The sequence below is a fragment of the Muntiacus reevesi genome, chromosome X, assembly GCF_963930625.1.
Source record: "Muntiacus reevesi chromosome X, mMunRee1.1, whole genome shotgun sequence".
NCBI classification, from domain to species: Eukaryota; Metazoa; Chordata; class Mammalia; order Artiodactyla; family Cervidae; genus Muntiacus; species Muntiacus reevesi.
Genome location: NC_089271.1, coordinates 66,471,178 through 66,496,171, shown reverse-complemented (window position 1 = coordinate 66,496,171; position 24,994 = coordinate 66,471,178). Strand labels below are relative to the sequence as shown.

At 34.8% G+C, this 24,994-nt stretch overlaps 2 protein-coding genes across 3 annotated transcripts in view; both read right to left on the bottom strand.

The window, feature by feature from the left end:
* The window catches only part of PIN4 (peptidylprolyl cis/trans isomerase, NIMA-interacting 4), a 1,195,450-nt gene that overhangs the window by 10,970 nt on the left and 1,159,486 nt on the right, over positions 1 to 24,994 (bottom strand). The window lies entirely within an intron of this gene.
* The window catches only part of CHIC1 (cysteine rich hydrophobic domain 1), a 37,345-nt gene continuing 32,449 nt past the window's right edge, over positions 20,099 to 24,994 (bottom strand). The window contains exons 4-7 of one of the 2 annotated variants that reach the window (XM_065915764.1): positions 22,453 to 22,509; positions 22,151 to 22,210; positions 21,993 to 22,041; positions 20,099 to 20,843 (exon numbers count right to left, since the gene is read on the bottom strand). In XM_065915764.1, coding sequence (XP_065771836.1) covers positions 22,015 to 22,041; positions 22,151 to 22,210; positions 22,453 to 22,509 — 144 coding nt within the window. In that variant the 3' untranslated portion in view covers positions 20,099 to 20,843; positions 21,993 to 22,014. The remainder of the gene's footprint in view (positions 20,844 to 21,992; positions 22,042 to 22,150; positions 22,211 to 22,452; positions 22,510 to 24,994) is intronic. The other variant, XM_065915763.1, reaches the window with a different exon arrangement.

The following is a 24,994-nucleotide window of genomic DNA, read 5'->3' as shown; positions in this document are numbered from 1 at the left end:
GATATCCAGACGACACCACCCTTATGACAGAAAGTGAAGAGTAACTGAAGAGCCTCTTGATAAAAGGTGAAAGAGGCCAGTGAAAAAGCTGGCTTAAAACTCAACATTCAAAAAATGAAGATCATGGCATTCAGTCCCATCACTTCATAGATGGGAAAACAATGGAAACAGTGACAGATTTTTTTTCTTGGGCTCCAAATTCACTGCAGATGGTGACTGCAGCCATGGCATTAAAAGATGCTTGCTCCTTGGAAGAAAAGTTGTGACCAACCTAGATGGCGTATTAAAAAGCAGAGACATTACCTAACCAAGAAAGGTACATATCGTCAAAACTATGTTTTTTCCAGTAGCCATGTAGGGATGTGAGAGGTGGACCATAAAGAAGGCTGAATGCTGAAGAATTGATGCTTTTGAACTGTGGCATTGGAGAAGACTCTTGCAAGGAGATCAAACCGGTCAATCCTAAAGGATATCAGTCCTGAATATTCATTGGAAGGACTGATGCTGAAACTGACGCTCCAATACTATGGCCACCTGATGTGAAGAGTTGACTCTTTAGAAAAGACCCTGATGCTGAGAAAGATTGAAGGCAGGAGGAGAAGGGGCCGACAGAGGATAAGATGGTTGGATGGCATCACCAACTCAATGGACATGAGTTTGAGCAAGCTCTGGGATTTGGTGATGGACAGGGAAGCCTGGTGTGCTGCAGTCCATGGGGTCGAAAAGAGCTGGACACAAGTGAGCGACTGAACTGAACTGACTTGACTTAGGTCTATTTAGCACCAAAGCTCATTATTTTCATAATTACACCACAGTGTCTATGAATAGTAAACTATACTTGAAAATGCTCAGAATCATTAGAAATAAGTGCAAATTGAATTATTAGATAAATTTCACTTGTCTTAAGTTACTAATAATGATAAGGCTGCTTAATGCTGGTCAGGCTGCCAAGAATCAGGAATATTTATGTATTTCTGATAGCTATATAATTAGTACAAATCTTCATAGAGAGCAATTTGGTATTATGCATCCAGAGTTATACAGGAATCTAGAAAGATAGTGCCAATGGTCCTATATGCAGGCAGCAAAAGAGACACAGACATAAAGAACAGACTTTTGGACACAGTGGGAATACAGGGTGGGATGATTTAAGAGAATAGCACTGAAACATATACATAACAATATGTAAAATATATAGCCAGTGGGAGTTTGATGTATGATGCAAGGAACCCAAAGCTGGTGCTCTGTGATAACGTGGAGGGATGAGGTGGGGAGGGAAGTGGGAGAGAGGTTCAGGAGAGATGAGACACATGTATGCCTATGGCGAATTCATGTCGATGTATGGCAGAAACCATCACAATATTTTAAAGTAATTATTCTCCAATTAAAAAAAAGAGTTATACAAATGTAAACTTGCCCTTTAACCTAGCAATCTCACTTCTGGGATGTATCCTAAGGATATACTTATATGTTAAAAGATATTTGTATAATACCACTGATATTTCTATTAGTGGAAAATTGAGAATTGTTCAAAAGCCTCCAATGAGGAAATGTTTAATAAATGTTTAATCATAGAATAAATGCTTAATCATAGAATACTGTTACCAGAATGCTTGAGACAACTTTATTCAAACACCATTTTTATGCTACCCCACCTTATTTTTTAGATGAAGCAGGTGAACTTAAGTAAACTCTGATATCAACTGGAGTGACTATTCTGTAGGCATTAAACATGACAAAGACCAAGAAGTATATAAAAAGATACAAATAAAATATTGTAGTCACAGCCTCCTATGAAAATGTAATTAAAAGAGGGAGAAAAAAGATAGCCAGTGAAAAGTTAAATTTTTAGGCCCACTTCTTGACAGCTCTCTGATAGCTCTAAATTATTGAAGTTTGCAACATCTGCCTGATTCATAGACCATTTTTCTATAGATGGAGGGAGAGAAAGGACATAGTCTTGTCCTTCACAGTGCAAAGGTAATCCAAAGAAAATAGGATTTTAAAGGCAAGAATACTGTCAGTTCAGTTCAGTTGCTCAGTCGTGTCCGACTCTTTGCGACCCCATGAATCGCAGCATGCCAGGCCTCCCTGTCCATCACAAACACCTGGAATTTACTCAAACTCATGCCCATCGAGTCAGTGATGCCATCCAGCCATCTATTCTCTGTCGTCCCCTTCTCCTCCTGTCCCCAATCCCTCCAAGCATCAGGGTCTTTTCCAATGAGTCAACTCTTCGTATGAGGTGGCCAAAGTATTGGAGTTTCAGCTTCAGCATCACTCCTTCCAATGAACACCCAGGACTGATTTCCTTCAGGATGGACCGGTTGGAGCTCCTTGCAGTTCAAGGGACTCTCAAGAGTCTTCTCCAACACTACAGTTCAAAAGCATCAAATTTTCGGTGCTCAGCTTTCTTCACAGTGCAACTTTCACATCCATACATGACCACTGGAAAAACCATAACCTTGATTAGACGAACCTTTGTTGTCAAAGTAATGTCTCTGCTTTTTAATATGTTATCTAGAATGGTCATAACTTTCCTTCCAAGGAGGACACTTGTCTTTAAATTTCATGACTGCAGTCACCATCTGCAGTGATTTTGGAGCCCAGAAAAATAAAGTCAACCACTGTTTCCACTGTTTCTCCGTCTATATCCCATGAGGTGATGGGACCAGATGCCATGATCTTAGTTTTCTGAATGTTGAGCTTTAAGCCAAATTTTCACTCTCCTCTTTCACTTTCATCAAGAGGCTTTTTAGTTCCTCTTCACTTTCTGCCGTAAGGGTGGTGTCATCTGCATATCTGAGGTTACTGATATTTCTCCCAGCAATCTTGATTCCAGCTTGTGCTTCTTCCAGCCCAGCATTTCTTATGATGTACTCTGCATATAAGTTAAATAAGCAGGGTGACAATATACAGCCATGACATACTCCTTTTCCTATTTGGAACCAGTCTGTTGTTCCATGTCCAGTTCTAACTGTTGCTTCCTGACCTGCATACAGGTTTCTCAAGAGGCAGGTCAGGTGGTCTGGTATTCCCATCTCTTTCAGAATTTTCTACAATTTATAGTGATCTACACAGTCGAAGGCTTTGGTGTAGTCAATAAAGCAGAAATAGATGCTTTTCTGGAACTCTCTTGCTTTTTCGATGATCCAGCAGATATGCAATTTGATCTCTGGTTTCTCTGCCTTTTCTAAAACCAGATTGAATATCTGGAAGTTCTTGGTTCACGTATTGCTGAAGCCTGGCTTGGAGAATTTTGAGCATTACTTTACTAGCGTGTGAGATGAGTGCAATTGTGTGGTAGTGTGAGCATTTTTTGGCATTGCCTTTCTTTGGGATTGGAATGAAAACGGACCTTTTCCAGTCCTGTGGCCACTGCCGAGTTTTCTAAATTTGCTGACATATTGAGTGCAGCACTTTCACAGCATCATCCTTCAGGACTTGAAATAGCTCAACTGGAATTCCATCACCTCCTGTAGCTTTGTTCATAGTGATGCTCTCTAAGGCCCACTTGACTTCACATTCCAGGATGTCTGGCTCTAGGTGAGTGATTACACCATCGTGATTATCTGGGTAGTGAAGATCTTTTTTGTACAGTTCTTCTGTGTATTCTTGCCTAGTAGTATTCATTTCCTCTTCCAGGGGATCTTCCCAACCCAGGGATTGAACTCGCATCTCCTGTGAACTTTGCATTGCAGGCAGAAGATTCTTTACCATTTCAGCCATTCAGGAAGCCCACAAAATACATATAAGTGCTATAAAGAAAATTTAGAGAAGAGCTAACACCTATCCTACTCAAACTCTTCCAGAAAATTGCAGAGGAAGGCAAACTGCCAAACTCATTCTATGAGGCCACCATCACCCTAATATCAAAACTAGACAAAGCTGCCACACAAAAAAGAAAACTACAGGCCAATATCACTGATGAACATAGATGCAAAAATCCTCAACAAAATTCTAGCAAACAGAATCCAACAACACATTAAAAAGATCATACATCATGACCAAGTTGGTTTTATCCTAGGGATGAAAGGATTCTTCAATATTCACAAATCAATCAATGTGATACACCATATTAACAAATTGAAAGATTAAAAACTACATGATTATCTCAATAGATGCAGAGAAAGCATTTGACAAAATTCAACATCCATTTATGATAAAAACTCTCCAGAAATAAGGCATATAAGGAACATAATTCAACATAATAAAAACCATATGTGATAAACCCACAGCATACATTATCCTCAATGGTGAAAAACTGAAAGCATTTCCTCTAAAATCAGGAACAAGACAAGGATGCCCACTCTCACCACTACAATTCAACATAGTTTTGGAAGTCCTAGCCACAGCAATCAGAGAAGAAAAGAAATAAAAGGAATCAAATTTGGAAAAGAAGAAGTAAAACTCTCACTGTTTGCAGATGACATGATTCTCTACATAGAAAGTCCTAAAGACACTACCAGACAATTATTAGAGCTAATCAATGAATATACTAAAGTTTCAGGATATAAAATCAATACACAGAACTCCCTTGCATTCCTATACGCTAACAATGAGAAAACAGAAAGAAAATTAAGGAAATAATCCCATTCACCATTGCAATGGAAAGAATAAAATACTTAGAAATCTACCTAAAGAAAAAAAGACCTTTACATAGGAAACTATAAAACACTGGTGAAAGAAATCAAAGGGGACACAAAAAGATGGAGAAATATACCATGTTCGTGGATTGGAAGAATCAATATAGTGAAAATGAGTATACTAGGCAAAGCAACCTATAGATTCAATGCAATCCCTATCAAGCCACCAATGTTATTTTTCACAGAACTAGAACAAACAATTTCACAATTTGTATGGAAACACTAGAAACTTCAAATAGTCAAGGTAAACTTGAGAAGGAAGAATGGAATTGGAAGAATCAGCTTGCCTGACTTCAGACTATAGTACAAAGCTACAGTAATCAAGACAGTATGGTAGTGGCACAAAGTCAGAAATATAGATCAACGGAACAAAATAGAAAGCCCAGAGATAAATCCACGCACCTATGGACACCTTATCTTTCACAAAGGAGGCAAAAATATACAGTGGATAGAAGACAATCTCTTTAACAAGTGGTTCTGTGAAAACTGGTCAACCACCTGTAAAAGAATGAAACTAGAACACTTTCTAACACCATACACAAAAATAAACTCAAGATGGATTCAGTTCAGTTCAGTTCAGTCGCTCAGTCATATCTGACTCTTTGTGACTCCATGGACTGCAGCATGCCAGGCCTCCCTGTCCATTGCCAGCTACTGGAGTTTACTCACTCTCATGTTCATTGAGTCCGTGATGTCATCCAACAATCTCATCCTCTGTCATCCCCTTCTCCTCCCACCTTCAATCTTTCCCAGCATCAGGGTTTTTTCAAATGAGTCAGGTCTTCACATCAGGTGGCCAAAGTATTGGTGTTTCAGCTTTAACATCAGTCCTTTCAATGAACACTCAGGACTGACCTCCTTTACGATGGACTAGTTGGATCTCCTTGCAGTCCAAGGGACTCTCAAGCGTCTTCTCCAACACCATAGTTCAAAAGCGTCAATTCTTCAGTGCTCAGCTTTCTTTATAATCCAACACTCACATCCATACATGACTACTGGAAAAACCATAGCCTTGACTAGACGGACCTTTTTTGGCAAAGTGATGTCTCTGCTTTTTAATATGCTGTCCAGGTTGCTCATAACTTTCCCTCCAAGGAGTAAGCGTCTTTTAATTTCATGGCTGTATCACCATCTGCAGTGATTTTGGAGCCCCCAAAAATAAAGTCAGCCAGTGTTTCCACTGTTTCCCCATCTATTTGTCATGAAGTGATGGGACCAGATACCATGATCTTAGTTTTCTGAATGTTGAGCTTTAAGCCAAGTTTTTCACTCTCCTCTTTCACTTGTATCAAGAGGATCTTTAGTCCTCTTCACTTTCTGCTATAAGGGTGGTGTCGTCTGCCTTTCTGAGGTCATTGATATTTCTCCCAGCAATCTTGATTCCAGCTTGTGATTCATCCAGCCCAGCATTTCTCATGATGTACTCTGCATAGAAGTTAAATCAGCAGGGTGACAATATACAACCTTGACGTACTCCTTTTCCTATTTGGAACCAGTTTGCTGTTACATGTCCAGTTCTAACTGTTGATTACTGACATGCATACAGGTTTCTTAAGTGGCAGGCCAGGTGGTTTGGTATTCCCATTTCTTTCAGAACTTTCCACAGTTCATTGTGATCCTCACAGTCAAAGGCTTTGGCATAGTCAATAAAGAAGAAATAGATGTTTTTCTGGAGCTTTCTTGCTTTTTCAATGATCCAGAGCATGTTGGCAATTTGATCTCTGGTTCCTCTGCCTTTTCTAAAACCAGCTTGAACATCTGGAAGTCCACGGTTCATGTATTGTTGATCCTGGCTTCTAGAATTTTGAGCATTACTTTCCTAGCATGTGAGATGTGTGCAGTTGTGCAGTAGTTTGAGAATTTTTTTGGTATTGCCTTTCTTTGGGATTGGAATGAAAAGTGACCTTTTCCAGTCCTGTGGCCACTGCTGAGTTTTCCAGATACGCTTGCATATTGAGTGTAGCACTTTCACAGCACCATCTTTTAGGATTTGAAATAGCTCAACTGGAATTCCATCACCTCCACTAGCTTTGTTTGTAGTGATGCTTCCCAAGGCCCGTTTGACTTCCCATTCCAGGAAGTCTGACTCTAGGTGAGTGATCACACTATCATGATTATCTGGGTTGTGAAGATCTTTTTTTGTACAGTTCTTTTGTCTGTTCTTGACATCGCTTAATATCTTCTGCTTCTGTTAGGTCCAAACCATTTCTGTTCTTTATTGTGTCCATCCTTGCATGAAATATTCCCTTGGTATCTCTAATTTTCCTGAAGAGATCTCTAGTCTTTCCCATTCTATTGGATTAATGATCTAAATATAAATCCAGAAAGTATAAATATCTTAGAGGAAAACGTAGGCAGAACACTATCTGACATAAATCACAGCAAGATCCTCTATTATCCACGTGCCAGAGTAATGGAAATAAAAACTAAAATAAACAAATGGGACCGAATTAAACTTAAAAGCTTTTGTACAATGAAGGAAAGTATAAGCAAGTTGAAAAGGCAGCCTTCAGAATGGGAGAAAATAATAGGAAATGAAACATCTGACAAAGAATTAATCTCTAAAATATACAAGTAGCTCATGTAGCTCAATACCAGGAAAAAGAAAGACCCAAGCAAAAAGTGAGAAAAGGACTAAACAAACATTTCTCCAAAGAAGACATACAGATGGCTAACAAACACATGGAAAGATGCTCTAATGGAAACCAAAACAATGAGATACCTTCTTATGCTGGTCAGAATGGCTGCCATCAAAAAGTCTACAAAGTATAAATTATGGAGAGCGTCTGGAGAATAGGGAACCCTCTTACACTGTTGGTGGGAATGCAAACTAGTGCAGCCACTATGGAGAAGAGAGATAAGATTCCTTAAAAAACTGGAAATAGAATTGCCATATGACCCAGTAATCCCACTGCTGGTATACACACCAAGGAAAGCAGAATTGAAAGAGACATATACCCCAATGTTCACTGCAGCACTGTTTACAATAGCTACAACATAGAAGCAACTTAGATGTCCGTCAGATGGATAAGGAAGTAGTGGTAAATATACACCAGGGAATATTACTCAGCTATTAAAAAAAGAATGTATTTGAGACAATTCTAATGAGGTGGATGAAACTGGAGCCTTGTATACAGAGTGAAGTAAGCCAGAAAGAGAAACACCAATATAGTACATTAATGCATATATATATGGAATTTAGAAAGATGGTAACAACCACCTTACATGCACGACAGCAAAAGAGACACGATGTAAAGAACAGACTTTTGGACTATTTGGGAGACGGTGAGGGTGGGACCAAGTGAGAGATAGCATTGAAAGATGTATATTACCATATATAAATAGATGACCAGTGCAAGCTTGATGCATAAAGCAGGGCACTCAAAGTTGGTACTCTGGGACAACCCAGAGGGATAGGTTGGTGAGGGAGGTGGGAGGGGGGTTCAGGATGGTGGGACACTTGTACACCCATGTCTGATTCATGTCGATGTATGGCAAAAACCACCACAACATTGTAAAGTAATTAGCCTCCAATTAAAATAAATAAATTAATTAAAATAAAATATCTATAAAAACTTCAACTCTGAGTTTCCAGTTCAAGATAGTGGAGTAGAGGGACTTGTGCTAATCTCCTCATGAGAACACCAAAATCTCAACTAACTGTTGAATAGCTGTTGAAAGGAGGATGCTGGAACCACCAAAAAAAAAAAAAAAAGCTACTCCAAGTCCATTACAAAAAAGAAACTCTAATGGGATGATAGGAGGGGGTACAGATATGATGAAATTAAAATTGGTTGCCTGGTGGGTGACCCACAGTCTGGAGAGTAATAATACCAAGTAAGTTTTCCCACTGTTGTGAAGGTTCTGAACCCCCATGTCAGGCTTCCCAGCCTGGGAATCCAACAAAGGGACTGGGAATCCTCAGGAAATCTTACCTTGAAGACCAGACTTCCACACGACTGGGGAAAGCAAGAGACTCCACTACTGGAGGGCACATACAAGACATTGTTCACACCAGGACCCAGGGGAAAGGAGCAATGACCCCACAGGAGATTGAGTTAGACCTACCTGTGAGTGTTGGAGGGTCTCCTACAAAGGTGTGTGTTGGCAGGTTTGATAGAGAAATCAAAAGCTTTCCAGGCAAGCAAAAGTTAAGAGAATTTAGCATAACAAAACCAGCTTTACGAAAAATACTAAAGAAACTTCTCTGGGCAGGAAACACAAGAGAAGGAAAGACCCACACAAAATAAATCCAGAACTAAGAAAATGGTAATAGGATCATACATATCAATAATTACCTTAACTGCAAATAGATCAAACACACCAACCAAAAGAAATAGACTGGCTGGACATATGAGAACATGTGCATATATGCACGTCCACTTACCATGTCACTCTACTTAATCCCCCAAATTGTATGTAATTATTTTTTATTGTTAGGTTAATCATGTTTCCATTATAGTTTGCAATTGTAATTTTTTAAAATTTTTTGTCTGGCTATTGACTGTGAAAATTGATAAACATATTTTACTATTGTGATTATGTAACTATCATTCGCATACCATTGTAACATGATTGGTCAACAGAAAATAATAGAATTTTGTTTTCCAATTTCTCCATCTCTTTTGGTTGCTGTTGTTCTTTCTCAAGCCTTTATCAAACATAGTAGAAAAGTTTTTGTGTATATATGTATATGTAATGCATAATATATATTTTAATAAATTTATGAATTTTTGCCTAACTAAAAAATTCATGACATTTTGATTCCACTTATTTGACTTAGTATGAATAGGATGCTAGATTTCTAATATGTATTCACTGAAAACTTTGATATAGTTTCATGTATTTTGGCATCTAGTATTACTGCTCAAAGTCTAGAAAATTTATTCTTAGTAATTAAAAAAAAATTTGAATGAGGCTTGAAACTTCTAATCCAATTCTGAGAACATAAAGAAATGCTATGTTGTAAAAAGAAAACCCCCAAATTAACAAGTGATACAGAATTATTAAGTACAAATTTGTTCAAGTTGCACAAAGTTTTGTTAGTGTCCATTATTTATTTTCATACCTTATTCAAGACTTCACATTGTATTTAATTGCATTGAGCAGGTTCAGCTACATGCAACAAATTCTGGTAAATTTTTAAATTTTTATTCTATTACAAGTATCTTCTAATTTTGTTTGTTATGTCTTCTTAGATACACCCATCATTTAAAAGTGGACATTTAATTTCCAATTATGGGATTTTGTTTAAAGTATCTTTAATGTTAATTTCTCATTTGGATACTAATTTCTCATTTAAATGCTTTCTTCTTCACAATCACCCTCCTTTTTTTCTCTTTCTTTTTTCCCAGTCTAACTTTATTTAGGCTTCCGATGGCTAAGTTAAAGATCTCTCTTGGTAAATGGTACATTGCCCTTGAAAATGTGTGGGTTATTTTCAAATATCTTTTGATATTGATTTCTAACATAATTCCACGGTGATAAGAGAACAGACTGTATGATTTCAATATCTTTAGACCATTAAATTTTTGCATCTTGTTTTATGTCTTTAAATATGTTCCAGTGTCTCCTAGTTTATAGTCTATAGGAACTAGAATAGAATTTGTAGCCTACTGTTGTGTGAAAATTGTATTAATCTTATTACGCTGAATTGGTTCACAGTGTTTTTTAGGTCTACTATATCCTTCTACTTTTCTGTATATTCATTCTATTAATTTTTGAGAGTTTGCTATTGAAACTCCAACTAAAAATCTGAATTTACTTAAAAAATAATTGCAATATATAGTGGAACTATATGTAACTGTATGTATTTTCCAAGTCTCCTGTAAATGTTATATAATTAAAAAAAAGACTTCAACCCTTTCACTCTATAATCCATTCATAAAAAAATATATCCAAAGGATCAGATTCAGGTAAATATTTATGTATAAAGATACTCATGAAGTCATTATTTATAATACACAAACCACTGAAAACAGACTAAATACCAAACAAAGTGAAATTAATAAATTATGGGATATTCAGACATTGTTCTGCTATTAGTTTCAAAGAGCATATATTGATATGGGAAAATATTAAGGTGTAAAAGCAGCATACTTTGAAAAGTTTTAATTATATACACATGTACATAAAAATGTAATATATAGTAAAATTGTGGGAGATTTTAATTTTCTTCTTCATACTTCTATTTCATATATTTCCTAGTGGATGCAAGTATTTTTATAATAAAGAAAAACTAACCTTAATGGCCATATTTTCCATCCATCACACCCTAATACAGATCCTTATTTAAGGATAAACTGATTTAGTTCTGGTTGCATTATCTGAACATATTGAATCTAACTTACTCTTGAAATGTTTTTCTGAATTTTAAAAAAAAATTAATATCATTTTGGTTCAACATAGTAAAAATGAGAAAAAAAAATCAGTAGTCCTATCTAAACAAAACACAGGACAGGTTTTATAGATTCTTACCTAGAGTTCTTAACACGGTGGTATCACCTTAGGCAATGTTACTCTCAAGGATAACAAGGAAGGTACTGCATTGGGTGCATGACAAAACTTTGTTGAAAGTTATGAAGTAAAGATCAGTTCTAAAATAACGTGTTGGTCCTCCCTGCTTGTGGCTGTGTTTCACTAGATGAGGTCTTTGATGCTGTTGTTTGGAAGCCTGGTCAGTTTTATTAACACCATCACTTCATCATCATAACCAGGCCCTCAAAGGCAAAATAATCTTAAATACACCTATGTCACAAAATCATCTCATGGACACTCAGAATGTCAGATTTAAATGAGGCTGTAACAATCATCTAGTCTATGGAATCATTAAATCAAGCGTCCATTATTACTAGGTAACATCAATGAATGCAGTAGGTGTCAATTAAAAAAATGCACAACCTAACAGTTGAGAATTGTTTTATTTGGTGGACAAAATTGAGGCCTTAACCCCAGAAGACAGCCTCTCAGGTAGCTCTGAGGGACTGCTCTGAAAGGGAGCAGGAGTTTTGCAATAAAAACCAGGTAGCTGGAACTTTAAATAAAAAAAATGTTAATTAAAGAAAACCAGACGTCTAAAGTTAATGAATTAGGTGCTTTTGTGTGTATGGGCTCATCAAAATCACTCTTTTGATATGCACCTTAACTCGTAGGGCCAGTATCCTGCTTTTCTCCATTGTGATTCACCTCAGGATGCACAGTTGGGGGTGGCTGCAGTGGCTGCTGGCTTGCAGGCTGCAACATCCTCCTTTGTTTACTGATATGGCAGGTGACATTTTTCATCCACATAGGTCATTAGTAAGAAAACACTTCCCTTCCACAAACAAGGCACTCTCTCCAAACCTCCAACCAAATGAATATTAAATAATACAAGTAGCTACCATGGCCTGAATCTTTTCCTCAATTTTGAAAGAGATACGGGTTCAAGAAATATATTGCTTCCTTTTCAACTACATCGTAAGACAAACAAAATAATCTGAGTTTCAGAGAGACAAGAGAGACTAGTATTACACTGGAAAAACAGAAAATAAATGCTCCAATCTCACACCAGTCAGAATGGCCATCATCAAAAAGTCTACAAAGAATAAATGCTGGAAAACGTTTGGAGAAAAGGGAGCCCTCCTAAATTGTTGGCAGGAATGTAAACTGGTACAGCTACCATGGAGAACAGTGTGGAGGTTCCTTAAAAAACTATAGAGTTACCATATGATCCAGCAATGCCACTCCTGGGCATATATCCAAAGAACATTCTACTTCAAAAAGACACATGCACTTCAATGTTCATAGCAGTACTATTTACAATTGCCAAGACATGGAAGCAATTTAAGTGTTCATTGATAGATGAATGGATAAAGATGGGGTAATATACATACAGTTATAAAAAGAATGAAATAATGCTATTTGCAGCAACGTGGATGGACCTAGAGATTAACATACTAAGTAAAGTCAGACAAAGACAAAGATATCACTTATATGTGGAATCTAAAAAAATTATATAAATGAACTTATTTATTTATTTTTAAATTTATTTTTTTATTTTTCAGTGGGTTTTGTCATACATTGATATGAATCAGCCATAGAGCTACACGAATTCCCCATCCCGGTCTCCCATCCCACCTCCCTCTCCACCCGATTCCTCTGGATCCCCCCAGCCCAACAGGCCCGAGCACTTGACTCATGCCTCCCACCTGGGCTGGTGGTCTGTTTCACCACAGATAATATACATACTGTTCACAGAAACAGATTCACAGACATAGAAAACAAGCTTATGGTTACCAAAGGAGAAAGTGGGGGCGTGGGGGAGACATAAATTCAGAGCTTGAAATGAACATATACCCACTATATATAAAACACCAAGTTCCTGTTGTATAGCACAGGGAATTATATCAGTATCTTGTAATAATCTATAATGGAAAGGAATCTGAAAATGTATATATAATAAAAAATATAAAGTATACATGCATATAACTGAATCACTTTGCTGTACACCAGAAACTAATACCACATTGTAAACCAACTATACTTCAATTAAAAATAAAAGTCAAAGCACAAATTGATAGCTTTGCATTGTGTAAATGTACCAAAATTTACTTACTTGGTCCCCCTTAATGGCTTTATTTTCCAAGTGTTCTGTTCTTATAATGAGTAATGCTGATGTCCATATTCTTATTACACATGTTATTTGCACAAATGCTCCCCACACCCATTTGTTGTCATTGTCTTTGCTTGTGGTATGTATAAAGACCAACTTTGCTTCAACTGTATGTGGTCAAGTTTATCAATCATTAAAAAAAGACAAAAAGAAAAAATGAATACTCCATCAAAAAGGGGCAGGTTGCTACTCAGCTCTTGCTGACTGTTCACATGTGGAATTTCTCATGAAGACAGAAATCTGGTTTTCTACATGAAATCACTTAAGTGCTGACAACTAATTCAAAATGTGTGAAAAAAATTCTGCAGGTCAAAAAGACGTGTATCTGAGAACTGGTTATAGTTTAGTTTGCAACCTTGCTCTAACCCAACCTCCTACCTTGGGGATGATGGATAAAATCAGACTAAATGACCTGGTTTTTGCTAGAGGTCACTTGGGTGATAGAACAGGGATAACAACTCAGATTTACAGTAGTTACAACTGGAGAATTTTCTATCCCACAGAGAATTTCCTACATTTAGGTAAGTGAAATATCCCATAAACTGTTAAATATTATTTAATGGCAGATTTAAAGGCCTGGCTCTGCCCTCAGTAATATAAAATGCAATGTAAAAGTATTTCTTACATAGCACATCCTATACCACATCCAAGAAATTATCAATGAAAAGTATAGATCTTTATCCACCCATATAGTAACATTTCAAAAAAGAATTTTAAAACAAAACATGAAACTTCTCTGTAGGTTTAAGTGTGTCATCTTCAATTTAACATTTTGGAATTTATAGTCTTTGAAATGTTCAATACAATTGACAAAGATACTGGGAAACATTAAACAGTTTTTCTTGTTATGTTACATTTTGCTGTTTTGCTAAATTTGTAGAAGTTTGGAATGTTTTTAAAAATCTAGTATTATTGCATGATAACCACCTTGAGTTAACACTTAGTGTCATATACTCTGCTAACAAGAGTCAAAAGTTTTGCCAAGTAGCTTCACATTTCAACATTTCTTGCATTAAAACATTATGCTTAGTATGGTGGAAATCCACTTGTACTTTATTTTTATAATTCATAAATTCATAGGCATGCAAGGTGAATGCAAAGTTGTTTAGAAACAAATTCTTACTTAGTCAAATGCCAAACACTGGGCACAACAAAGGCCCACAAAACCAAGAGAGAGCATGAATTACTTAACAGAATTAGACATAACACTAGCAAATGTGGGAGGGGGCAATATGCAAAACAAACATTTTAAAAGGAATCCTTAATTACCTTATAAGGATGAAAGCAGGGACGGAAGAAGGAAGATGCACCAAAGAATACACAATTCATTAACAGATTTGCACTTTATTGTAATTTTGCATCCTGAGATAATAAAATTTAATATCTGACAATTGAACAACGACAGAAGCAGCAGTGAAAGTTTCAGAGAGGCAGGTATCCTTCCTTTTGGCACAGCTGTATATAGGTTGAGTTTTTCCAGGAGAGTCACTCCGGAACTCAAGGGAGAAAAAATGATTCATTCCACAGGCTATATAACAATCAAAGATGCATGAAAGTTCTTGGCTTAAATGGACATATTCACTTTTACCCTTTTCTGGTAAAACTGTCTCAACAGGAATCCTCTGCCCCAAAGTAGAAATCCTAGGTTTTTCAGACAGATATTTTGATCAGTGCCCACCTTCTAGCAGGATTTCCTGTTTTTGCAGCTGACTCGCATTTGTACATGGTTAGTTCAAGGATGGCAAACTAGCTTGTAGATCATATAATTTCAAACATTTGTAACTGGTTTCAAAGTCCAGGCATTAAATCAATTTCATACTATTTGCTTACTATAAAATGAAAAATTAAAAAATTAAGCAAAGATCAAAGCAAACAAAATAAGCAGGAATAAAAGAAACATTTGAGAAATTATTGCTTAAGGCAATAATTGACTTCATGTTGACTTTACACACAGAACTACTTTGAGACTCAGAAATTGGTGTTTACTCCAATGCTAGAAGACGACATTATAACGCTTTTCACACTTGCAATCCTGTATGTGTGTATATGTATGATTTACACATATACACCCAGATAAATCAGCTCAATTATATCATCCTGAATCAGAAAAAAACTGAAGGCAAGTTCTAACCTGAAGTTATATAGCCCAAACTAGCCAAAACACACACACATACTTTAGCATTTCATTATTTAGGGACTAGGTAAGCAACCTGTGGAGGTCAAATAATTTCGGTTCCTTTATGAAAGTGGCTCCCAACATTTCTGCCATAAAGATTCCTTTATTATTCTTTCCCCATATTTTCAAGTATTTTATTTATTAAATTGCATATAACAATAGGCTTTCTCATTTAAAAAAATAATTAAAAGCCTAACCACCATTCACAGTTTCTGATCAATATAGATAACCAGTGTTAGAATTGAAGAAATATAAACAAAATGTGTAAAAATTCTGTCTTAGTTGACTTGTGCAGTAGGAATGTTATGGGTAAATGTATGATTTCTAGTATACTTTTTGAAATACTGAACAAGGTTCAAGGATGACCCCACTGCTATTTTCATCTGCCCCAAGTTGAGAACCACTGGTTTACATCCATGTGCTTTTCCTCCCCTAAACCAAGTATTATAACACAATATAACACAATTATAACACAATTATCCATGTTAACACGTAAGGGATTAATAACAAAATTACTACCAAAACTAGATTAATTGCAATACTCATTCTGTAAGGTTTGACTGAGAAAGGAAACATAACAACATAGATTTAAAGGACTCTATTTAGAAATTACAAAATCATGATATACAATACATCCTTCAGTCAATTTCAAAAGCACATTTATATATGAAAAAATCCTCAATTCCCCTGTGAGGTAGGTCCAGATTATTGTCCCCACTTTCACCATGAGGACATGAGGTACAGAAGAATTAAGCAGCAGAGCTAAGAATTAAACCAGAAGTGACTTGGGTTTGACTTCTATATCACTTTCTTTTCTAATATTATTAATTTGTTCCAACAGATTTTTTTTTTGAGGATATGGAAATAATTAAGACACTGAAGCAGATATTGAATGGGATATAAAATTCTCTTTCACATCAATGTCAAGGTGGGTCTTACCATACCTCCACAACTGTTGCAGCCATAATTCTTGCTCAGGTACCAACTGCATATATAGTCAGATTCCACACAGGTAAAGCCCATAGACCTCAGTCCTCAGTTCCTAGGGAAACTACAATCATTCTTATCACCAGGGAGGTGCTGAGATCTCACAGGCATCAGGTTCTTTGAGTCTGTATGATATGAACACATACCAGCTAGGTGCCTGTTGGCAAATCAAACTTTTATTGTGTGCAAGGCACTGTGAGAATTTCCATGAAGGGTAGTAGATTTGAGAAAAATCATTCTGAGATTCTGTAGAGTAAAAACTTCCTAAGGATTCCTAGTATCACAGAATGTCAGGTGACCTCTAATTTTCTGTACAGCTCTAGGTTCAATCTCATGATTTTACAGATGAAGAGAATAACATGTAATGTAAGTGACTTGCCTGGAGCACGTTAGATCATTTCCTCATATAGTATGAATCTGACAAATTCCACAGAAAATGGAACATATTCCCAGGTTGCCATCATAAAAATGAAAAAGCTGGCTCAGAATCAGGAAAAGAGAAACTGGGGGTAATATAGGAAAATGTGTATATATAATACACACACACACACACATATATATATTCCACATATTACATGGACAGGTATTATTAATAAAATCTATTCATTACTCACTTTCTATGGAAAATTTTCCAATAGTTCATCATTTAAAATAACCCAAAGGATTTAACAATTATTACACAATGGATTAAAGTAGAATTTTATAAGCATAAGAGGACTTAATTTCAGTGAATCTGAGCATCTTATCATCAAATTAGCAAAAAGTATTCCCACTATGTGAAACTGTTCCAATTAAATGGGTGTATACAAATTTCTATATACCCTCTCAGGTCAATATAGTCAATTCTAATAAAAAAAAACTGTTTGGAGGCTTTAAGTAGTGAGGTCTGATTTTCTGAGTGGCAATTTATAAACAAAATTAAAATGCTAATGATTTTTAAAGAGATTTTACATTAAAAAAAAACCCATTTGTTTCAAGGCTTACAAATGTTATGGAACTTCACTCAAACTATGATAAAATAAGAATAAATTTCATTAAAATGGTAGAGTGCTAAATAGTAACAGTTTGATTAACTGATCAGACATTAGTGTTTATAGGTCATGATAACATGAACAGTGTGTGTGTTAAATACTTCAGTAGGCTTTAGTAGAGCTTCAATCAAAGACTATTGTTTTCTCAGGACCGTGTTAAATTACATGTTTACTAGCATTAGAATTATACTAGGTTTATAAGTGACTGATACTTCTGTTCTGTAATATTTTGTCACTAATATATCTCATGATTGGGGAAAACCCAGGAAATAGGCTTTAAATAAGAAATAGAAGAAATACAATATATTAATAAAACTTATATTATACTTAGCTGAAAAGGATGGTTTTAATGTAATGATTTACCAATTCATTTGTTCTGCTTCCTTCAACATAAAATGTTATCTTTATTCAAAGACGACAAGGCACTTCTCCATCTACTTCTAACATTTGACTACAATGGTTTCTTCCTAGATTAACATAGAGGGTAGAAAGAGTCAAAGAATAGCTGAAAAATGTTAAAGCTTATTTCATTTTATACACAATTTATGGGGGTAGAGATGCATAATGGAAAGTCAGAGAAGGAACAGTTTTAACTTGTAACCTCAAAACTTTGTAAGATTTATATACTCCAGTAGATACATGTTATTTTCTCTGGAAACATCCATAGCAGGTTTCATAAATGAATATTATATAACAAAGAAAACTCAAATTTGTTTCTTTAATCTAAAAACAACTAGCACAAAAATACTTCATTAACTTGATGTGTTCTATCCTGAGGATATAAGAAAAAAAGTCAGTGAGGGAGAAATTAATGTCCACAGTGTACTCTGTCATTTCAGCATTCACTGCTGCCAATATCACTGAAAAGAAAACAAATCTCTTGAAGGACTCAAAAATACTCAACTGCTAATCAGTCCCCTCCAAAGGAAAAGAGCTTGAAAAAGCAGTTATAGAAGAAAGAAAAAAAATTGGGTATTTTCTGAGTAGTTCAAGAAAATAAGTCAATCAGCATAATGAATAATAAGAGTTATTTAAGTTTACACACGCTGGTAAATGCTTTTTATGACAAATACTACTGTAACTTGAATTATATACTCTGTTACCTCCAGATGCACTCTATTCCTGTCTCAATATTAGTTTTATAGAAACAATTCACCACTTCCTGCTGTTCTTTGAGCAAAACAAGTGTGATCTATACATGGCAGAAAAAGTTACTATGACCATCATATGGCCAAATTCTAAGTTTACAGGAAAAAAATGAAATTATAAGGGTTGACTCAAAGTAATTATTCTATCAGTGATAATTAGAAATTTTGTATTATGCTGGAAATCAATTTTGGTATTAAACTGTCACAAATTGAAACATAAACCTGATGATACTAGCTGGAATATAAACCACAGATACAATTTTTCCCCCGAACTTATCTATAAAACAAGACATTTGGTATACATTTTCAGAGGTTTCCACTTTGTCTATAAAAATGCACCTTCAATTTTTCAGCAGACAGACAAATGATATTTGCAGGCACACACAATATATTAAAAGTTAGAGATTCTGGGTGGCATGGGGGTAACAGGGTTCTACAGAGAGAGGTGGAAAAGTTGTTCATGCAATTATAATCACATATCAAAAATCTCTTTTTTTCCCTTTTCTTTTACTCGTCCAGGACTGCGGATTTCAAATTAGGCATAAATTTTAAAAGTGGCTTTAAAAGGCCTTGTATAAAAAAATGATTGCTCTCTTCACTGGGATGAATGTTTGCCTAAAAAAGCTAACTAATAGCAATAAGACTAAAATAATAAATAAAATATTATTCAGTCTCAGATACTTTTATTTTCAGCACTACAAATTACAAATAGTGTCTGCATACAGGCATAATTTGCAGTTGAACTAATGCAATGTAAAGTTTTCATTAGGTTAAAAACTCAAATTCTAGAAGAATTACGAGTGTCTGCTCTTATTCCAATGTGAAGAAAAATAGAGAAATATGCACATACCAATGAAAAGGCTGCATGTGTGGCTAATTTAGAAACTAAAATATCTTTGTTAAATTCTTGTCTTTCCTCATTAATAACATCCATACCTTTACAAAAGATCCCCAAAATGAGGATTAAGAGTATTTAATCAATTATGAATCTGCCACTTTAGGTAGAGCTTTTCAATTAGCTCTCTCTCTTTCTCAAAGTGGATCATAACTCCAGAAACGGGTTAGCAGTGGCTTTCCTGGGGGTGGGGTCTAGATACTTCCTAAGACATCTGAAACTTGAGACAACCCTTAAAGGTCATAATCCTGTGTATTTCCAAGTGAAGAAAAGGATACATAAAGGGAAATAAATGAGGAGAGTGAGGAGGTGAAAAGTGTCAGATGTCAAATGAATTCTTTTGTAAGTGGAGGACAAAATGGGACGTACTGAACTAAATGGAAAAAATAAGGTTCTTGGTTTCAGGTGCAATGCAGAAGGTCTCAGACAATGATTTCAATTTTAATCTTCTCATTACAAAGGGCCATCCTGCCCACACCTGAAATTTTTAACATACTTATTATGGCTTTGCCATAACACAGCATGTTAACAATCTATACATTCAAAAGGATGCTTGCAAACTTCATTCACATTAAAATTTATGCAGAATTGTTGGCAATACATTAAGAATAACAGTACATTCTGTAAACCATGGCATATCACATTTTTTTACTTTATGCAAAGAAACAATATTTACAAGTCTTTAGGAGTTTAAATATTTTATCCACTAACATAAGTGATAATTAAGCAAAGTGCAGGACAAAACCAGTGCTATTAATTGCATGTCCTTTAAAAGCAGGTAAGAGTAAAACCGTTTCTAAAAGCTACCAAAAGCTTATTTATGTATGTTCAGTAAAGGATTACAGAGCATTAAATAGTCTAGAAAAATGATGCATATTTAGAAACAGTTAAGTATGAAAATTATAAGGCAGCATGCTCAGAACATGTTTTTGTTTTTTAAACACCTGCACTGATGTTATATTTAGTGGCAACTATATATATATATATATACACACATATATACATATATACACACACACACACATATGTGTGTATTTATTTAAAAATTGACAGTGCAAAATACAAGCCTCATTTAACAACATAAAGGATGTGCAAAATTTCTTCTTAAACCAACACAAATGAAAAGTGTGAGGAGAAAATTCTACCATTATAAAGAATAAATGAACACAGCAAAGGAGACCATCTTCATTCCAAAATCATCTACAAGGCACTAAGGGTAGGAAATGACAGGTAAAACAGAAGTGACTGAATAAAATCCCTCAGTCAGGTCGGAATATGGGATATTTTGGTAAGAATTCTATTAGTATTACCTGTAAAATAAAAATAAACAAGAATATATTGACAAAATTTTCATTTACTGTAACTTATACATAACCCAAAATGTCTATAATCATTTCTCACAGGACTATGTTTTGGTCTTATACTATAAAGCAAGTGAAATATATAAAACAGTTACAAAAGGAACTTACCACAAGTTATCATTAGATTGGCAATTAAACTGGAAAACATAATTACTTACTATAGCTAATAGTTTTTGTCTGATTTACAGTAACTGTTTAGTTAACAGAAAAGCAAACCCTATTATATTTTAATGTCTTTCCCATTCTCCCTTGGTTTTTTCTGTAGCAAAGTGGAACGGATTAAATGGAAAGGATACAAATTTTATTAGAATTAGAATCTCTAACAAAAATTTATTAGGATTAGGATTAGAAAAAAATACCTTCACTTATATTACATTTATATAGTTTTCAATTAAAATAGCTGATATTGGTTGAGTATTACTATCTTTTAGAAATTTTTTTTGTAAAAAAATAATGGTCAAATGCATTGATTAAAACATTTTAATTTAAAAAAGGTTTGGAAATAAAAACAGTATATCTATAAAGCTACATAAAGTTACAATAGTTTATACAAGGTTTTATCTACAGAGAATTTTAGATTTGTGGTCATTTGCACATTATCCTCAAAACTATTCAAAGTGGAGAAAGATACATAATAATCCTTACTTATGAAATAGAAATGAAATGTTTATTATTAAATATATATCACATCAGCAACTTAAAGTTTGGATAAATTTCATATTATTTTGAATGTTAATGATACTCAGTTTGTCACATTGGCTATACGTGACTTTATGCGTTGTGACTAAGATCACAGATCTTTCAGTTTAAAAAATTAGAATCTATAGTTTCTTCACTGAAAGCTATTAATAAATATCAGCTAAGAAAAAAAAGCCAGGAATATGAACCCAGAAGTCAATTCCTATTTTATGTAAGTTTTGACAAGATTACATTTAGAAATATTTGTTCATTTGTGCCCATCAACATGTGTTATGGTTTGCACCTGCGTTAAAAGACGATTAAGGTTTTTACCATGTTTTCATCTGAGCATACTAGCTAAAGTTTTTCTAAGATCTAAATAATTGTCAGCTTTCAAGATATTTTATGTTGGCTACAAACCTAAAAATGTGGAAGGAAACCTCTATGTTCCAAATGACAAAAGTTCAAGCTGAGAAGAAAAAAGGTAGAAAGAAGATGTGACAAATGATAAATACAGTAAAATGTAACATTCAGGATGGAATCCAAAAATATGCAATTAAAGATAACTGCATACTTACATACTCCATCATATTGCTAGTTTCACATTTCCTTTTAGTCAACTTCCAGTGCAAAGCAAGCTAAGAAGGTAAAGTTTTTTAAGAATTTTATCAACAATTTATACTAATTATTACCTACACATTTGAATAAACCACTGAACAACAATTGAGGAATAAGATACTTTAAAAAATACTTTGCAAAGAATAAATATTAAAAAGTGAGTATTCTCTAATCCATGCTTTTGTGGCCTGAAAATTTTCCATTTTTTTCAATTTATTAATGCAAATATGAATGGAATACTTATTTGCTTAAACTTTCTTACCTTGTGATACAATCTGTTATTCTCCCATTCTAACAACTTCTGAATTGATCTTCTGGTCTATAGGAAAGAATCAAGACTTTGTTACAAGATGAAGAGCTTTGTAAACCATGTGTATTCTGCTTACTTGTAAGATCCAATTATTTTCTTCTCTTGCTTTTTCTTTTCAAAACAAAATATGTACAAATTACTCTGTGTTGTAAGTCCATTAACTGGACTATATAAAAACATTACCAGTACTGCTAGTAGTCCATTTATGAACCTAAATCTAGACTTTCGTATATCTTTTCACAAGGTTAGTTTTTAATATACATATAATTTGCTAAGCTAATCTGATTACTCATCAAATGTTTTCCTATCAGAGTTCTTAGCACAATACCTGACAAATAGTAGTCAAGGTCTACAAATTGAGTAAAACAAACCAACATATAACAGAATTTCCACTGAAAAGAAGTACAAAATCAGGAAGTTGAAAAATTTGTATTTAGAGGAAACAATAAAAACAAGAGAAGCAGCACTGTCGTAAACAGGAGGACAGAGGCTGAGTTTCTCATTTGGAGTGCATGTATTTTGTAAGGAATAAGAAAAGTTTGCAAAATGTTCCAAAACATTAAAATTAAAGACTGTTAGGCATTTTTGATTTTTAACTGAACTTGGGTCTCCTGCATTGCAGGTGGATTCTTTACTATCTGAGTCATCAGGGAATCACAATAAATGGAGAGAGACTAAATATTTTCCTCCTAGGATTAGGAACAAGACAAGGATGTCTCCTCCCGCTAGTTTTATCCGACAGCATATAGATGCTACAGCCAGGGCAACTAGACAAAAATAATAAAGGCATCCAAATTGTAAAAGGAAACATGAAACCATCTTCATTTGCAGAGGACATGATCTTGTATAGAGAAAACCCTAAGAAATTTAAAACACTACTTGAACTAATAAATAAGAATTCTGGCCCCCATGATCTTCACTTCCTGGAGTTACACCTGTGACTGTTACACTACATTGCAAAAGGGACATTGCAATTGTAATTAAAGCCAAAATCATTTGGCTTTAAAATAGGGATATTATTCTAGATTATTTTGGCAGACCCAATGTAATTCCATGAGCCCATAAAAACAGAGATTTTTTTCCAGCTGATTGAAGAATAGCCAGAGGGGTCTGAAACACAAGAAGTACTTGAGCCATCATTGCTGGCTTTAAGATGGAAAGGTCACATAGAAAGTCTAAGGAGGAAATGATTTCTGAAATCTGAAAGAGCTTGGGTGTAAACTCTTTCCCAGAATCTCCAGAAAGGAATGAAGCTTTGCCAGCACCTTGATTTTGGCCTTGTAAGATTCTAATAAAAAAAAAAAGTGAAGTGAAAGTGAAGTTGCTCAGTCGTGTCTGACTCTTTGTGAATAAGAGAACCCAAATAAGTCACACTGTACCTAGACTTCCGACTGTGAATTAATAAAATAGTGTTAAGTCATTAAGTTTGCAGAAATTTGTTATGCTAGACAGAAAAGTAATACAAGGTTCTTACATATAAAAATCAATTTTATTTCTATATGCTATCAATGAACAATCTGAAAAAGAAAGTAAAAGATTAATTCCATTCACAATAGATTTTTCTTTTTATATGTTAATCCCATCCTCCTAATTTATCCCTATTCACAACAGATTTAAGTATAAAATATTTAGGAATAAATTTAACAGAAAAAGTATAAGATGTGTAAGGTGAAAACTAAAATACATTGCTAAAGGGAATTACCTGGTGGTCCAGGGAGCCTGGGTTGGATCCCTGGTTGGGAAACTAAGATCCTGTAAGCTGCACAGTGTGCCCAAATAAAAACTCCAAAGAACAAAAAACACTGCTAAAATAAATTTCAAAACAGGTAAATAAATGGAAAATATCCCATATATATATATATATTCATGAGTTATAAGACTCACACAAGAGCATTTACAACATACAGATAGTCAAGAGAAAAAAGGACCCATATTTTTACACTATGTACAAAATTAACTCAAAATGGATCAAAGACCAAGTCATAAGAAATGAAACATTAAAACAACTAGAAGAAAACACAGGAGTACATCTTTTAAATCTTGAGTTAGGCAAAGTCCTCTCAAAATATGATATAAAAGGTACAAGCAAGATTATTTTAAAAGATAAAATTGAGTTAATCAAATTAAAAGATTTTATGTGTCAAATATAAAATCAAGATAGTAAGAGCCCACCCAGAATGTCAATGTGAGGACCTTAGAGAAACCTCTTCCCTGGAGAGACAACTCTTAAGCTTATCAATATTACCAAGTACAATCACTCAAATGTTCTAGAGATTGATCAAAGGGTTTACAACAGATTGAGTAGTTATTCAACAAAATCTATGGAAAATAAGTAATAACAGTGGGAAGTCTTGGTACTGGAGCTAGAAACTATATTCATATCTGCCTTGTGGAAGAACTGTTTCTTTGTAAGGCAGTTTCCACATCTCCCAGATACCTGGAGTAGAACAGTTCTTCTGGTTAGTTTGGGCAGACAGTGAAAATAGGTAGATCC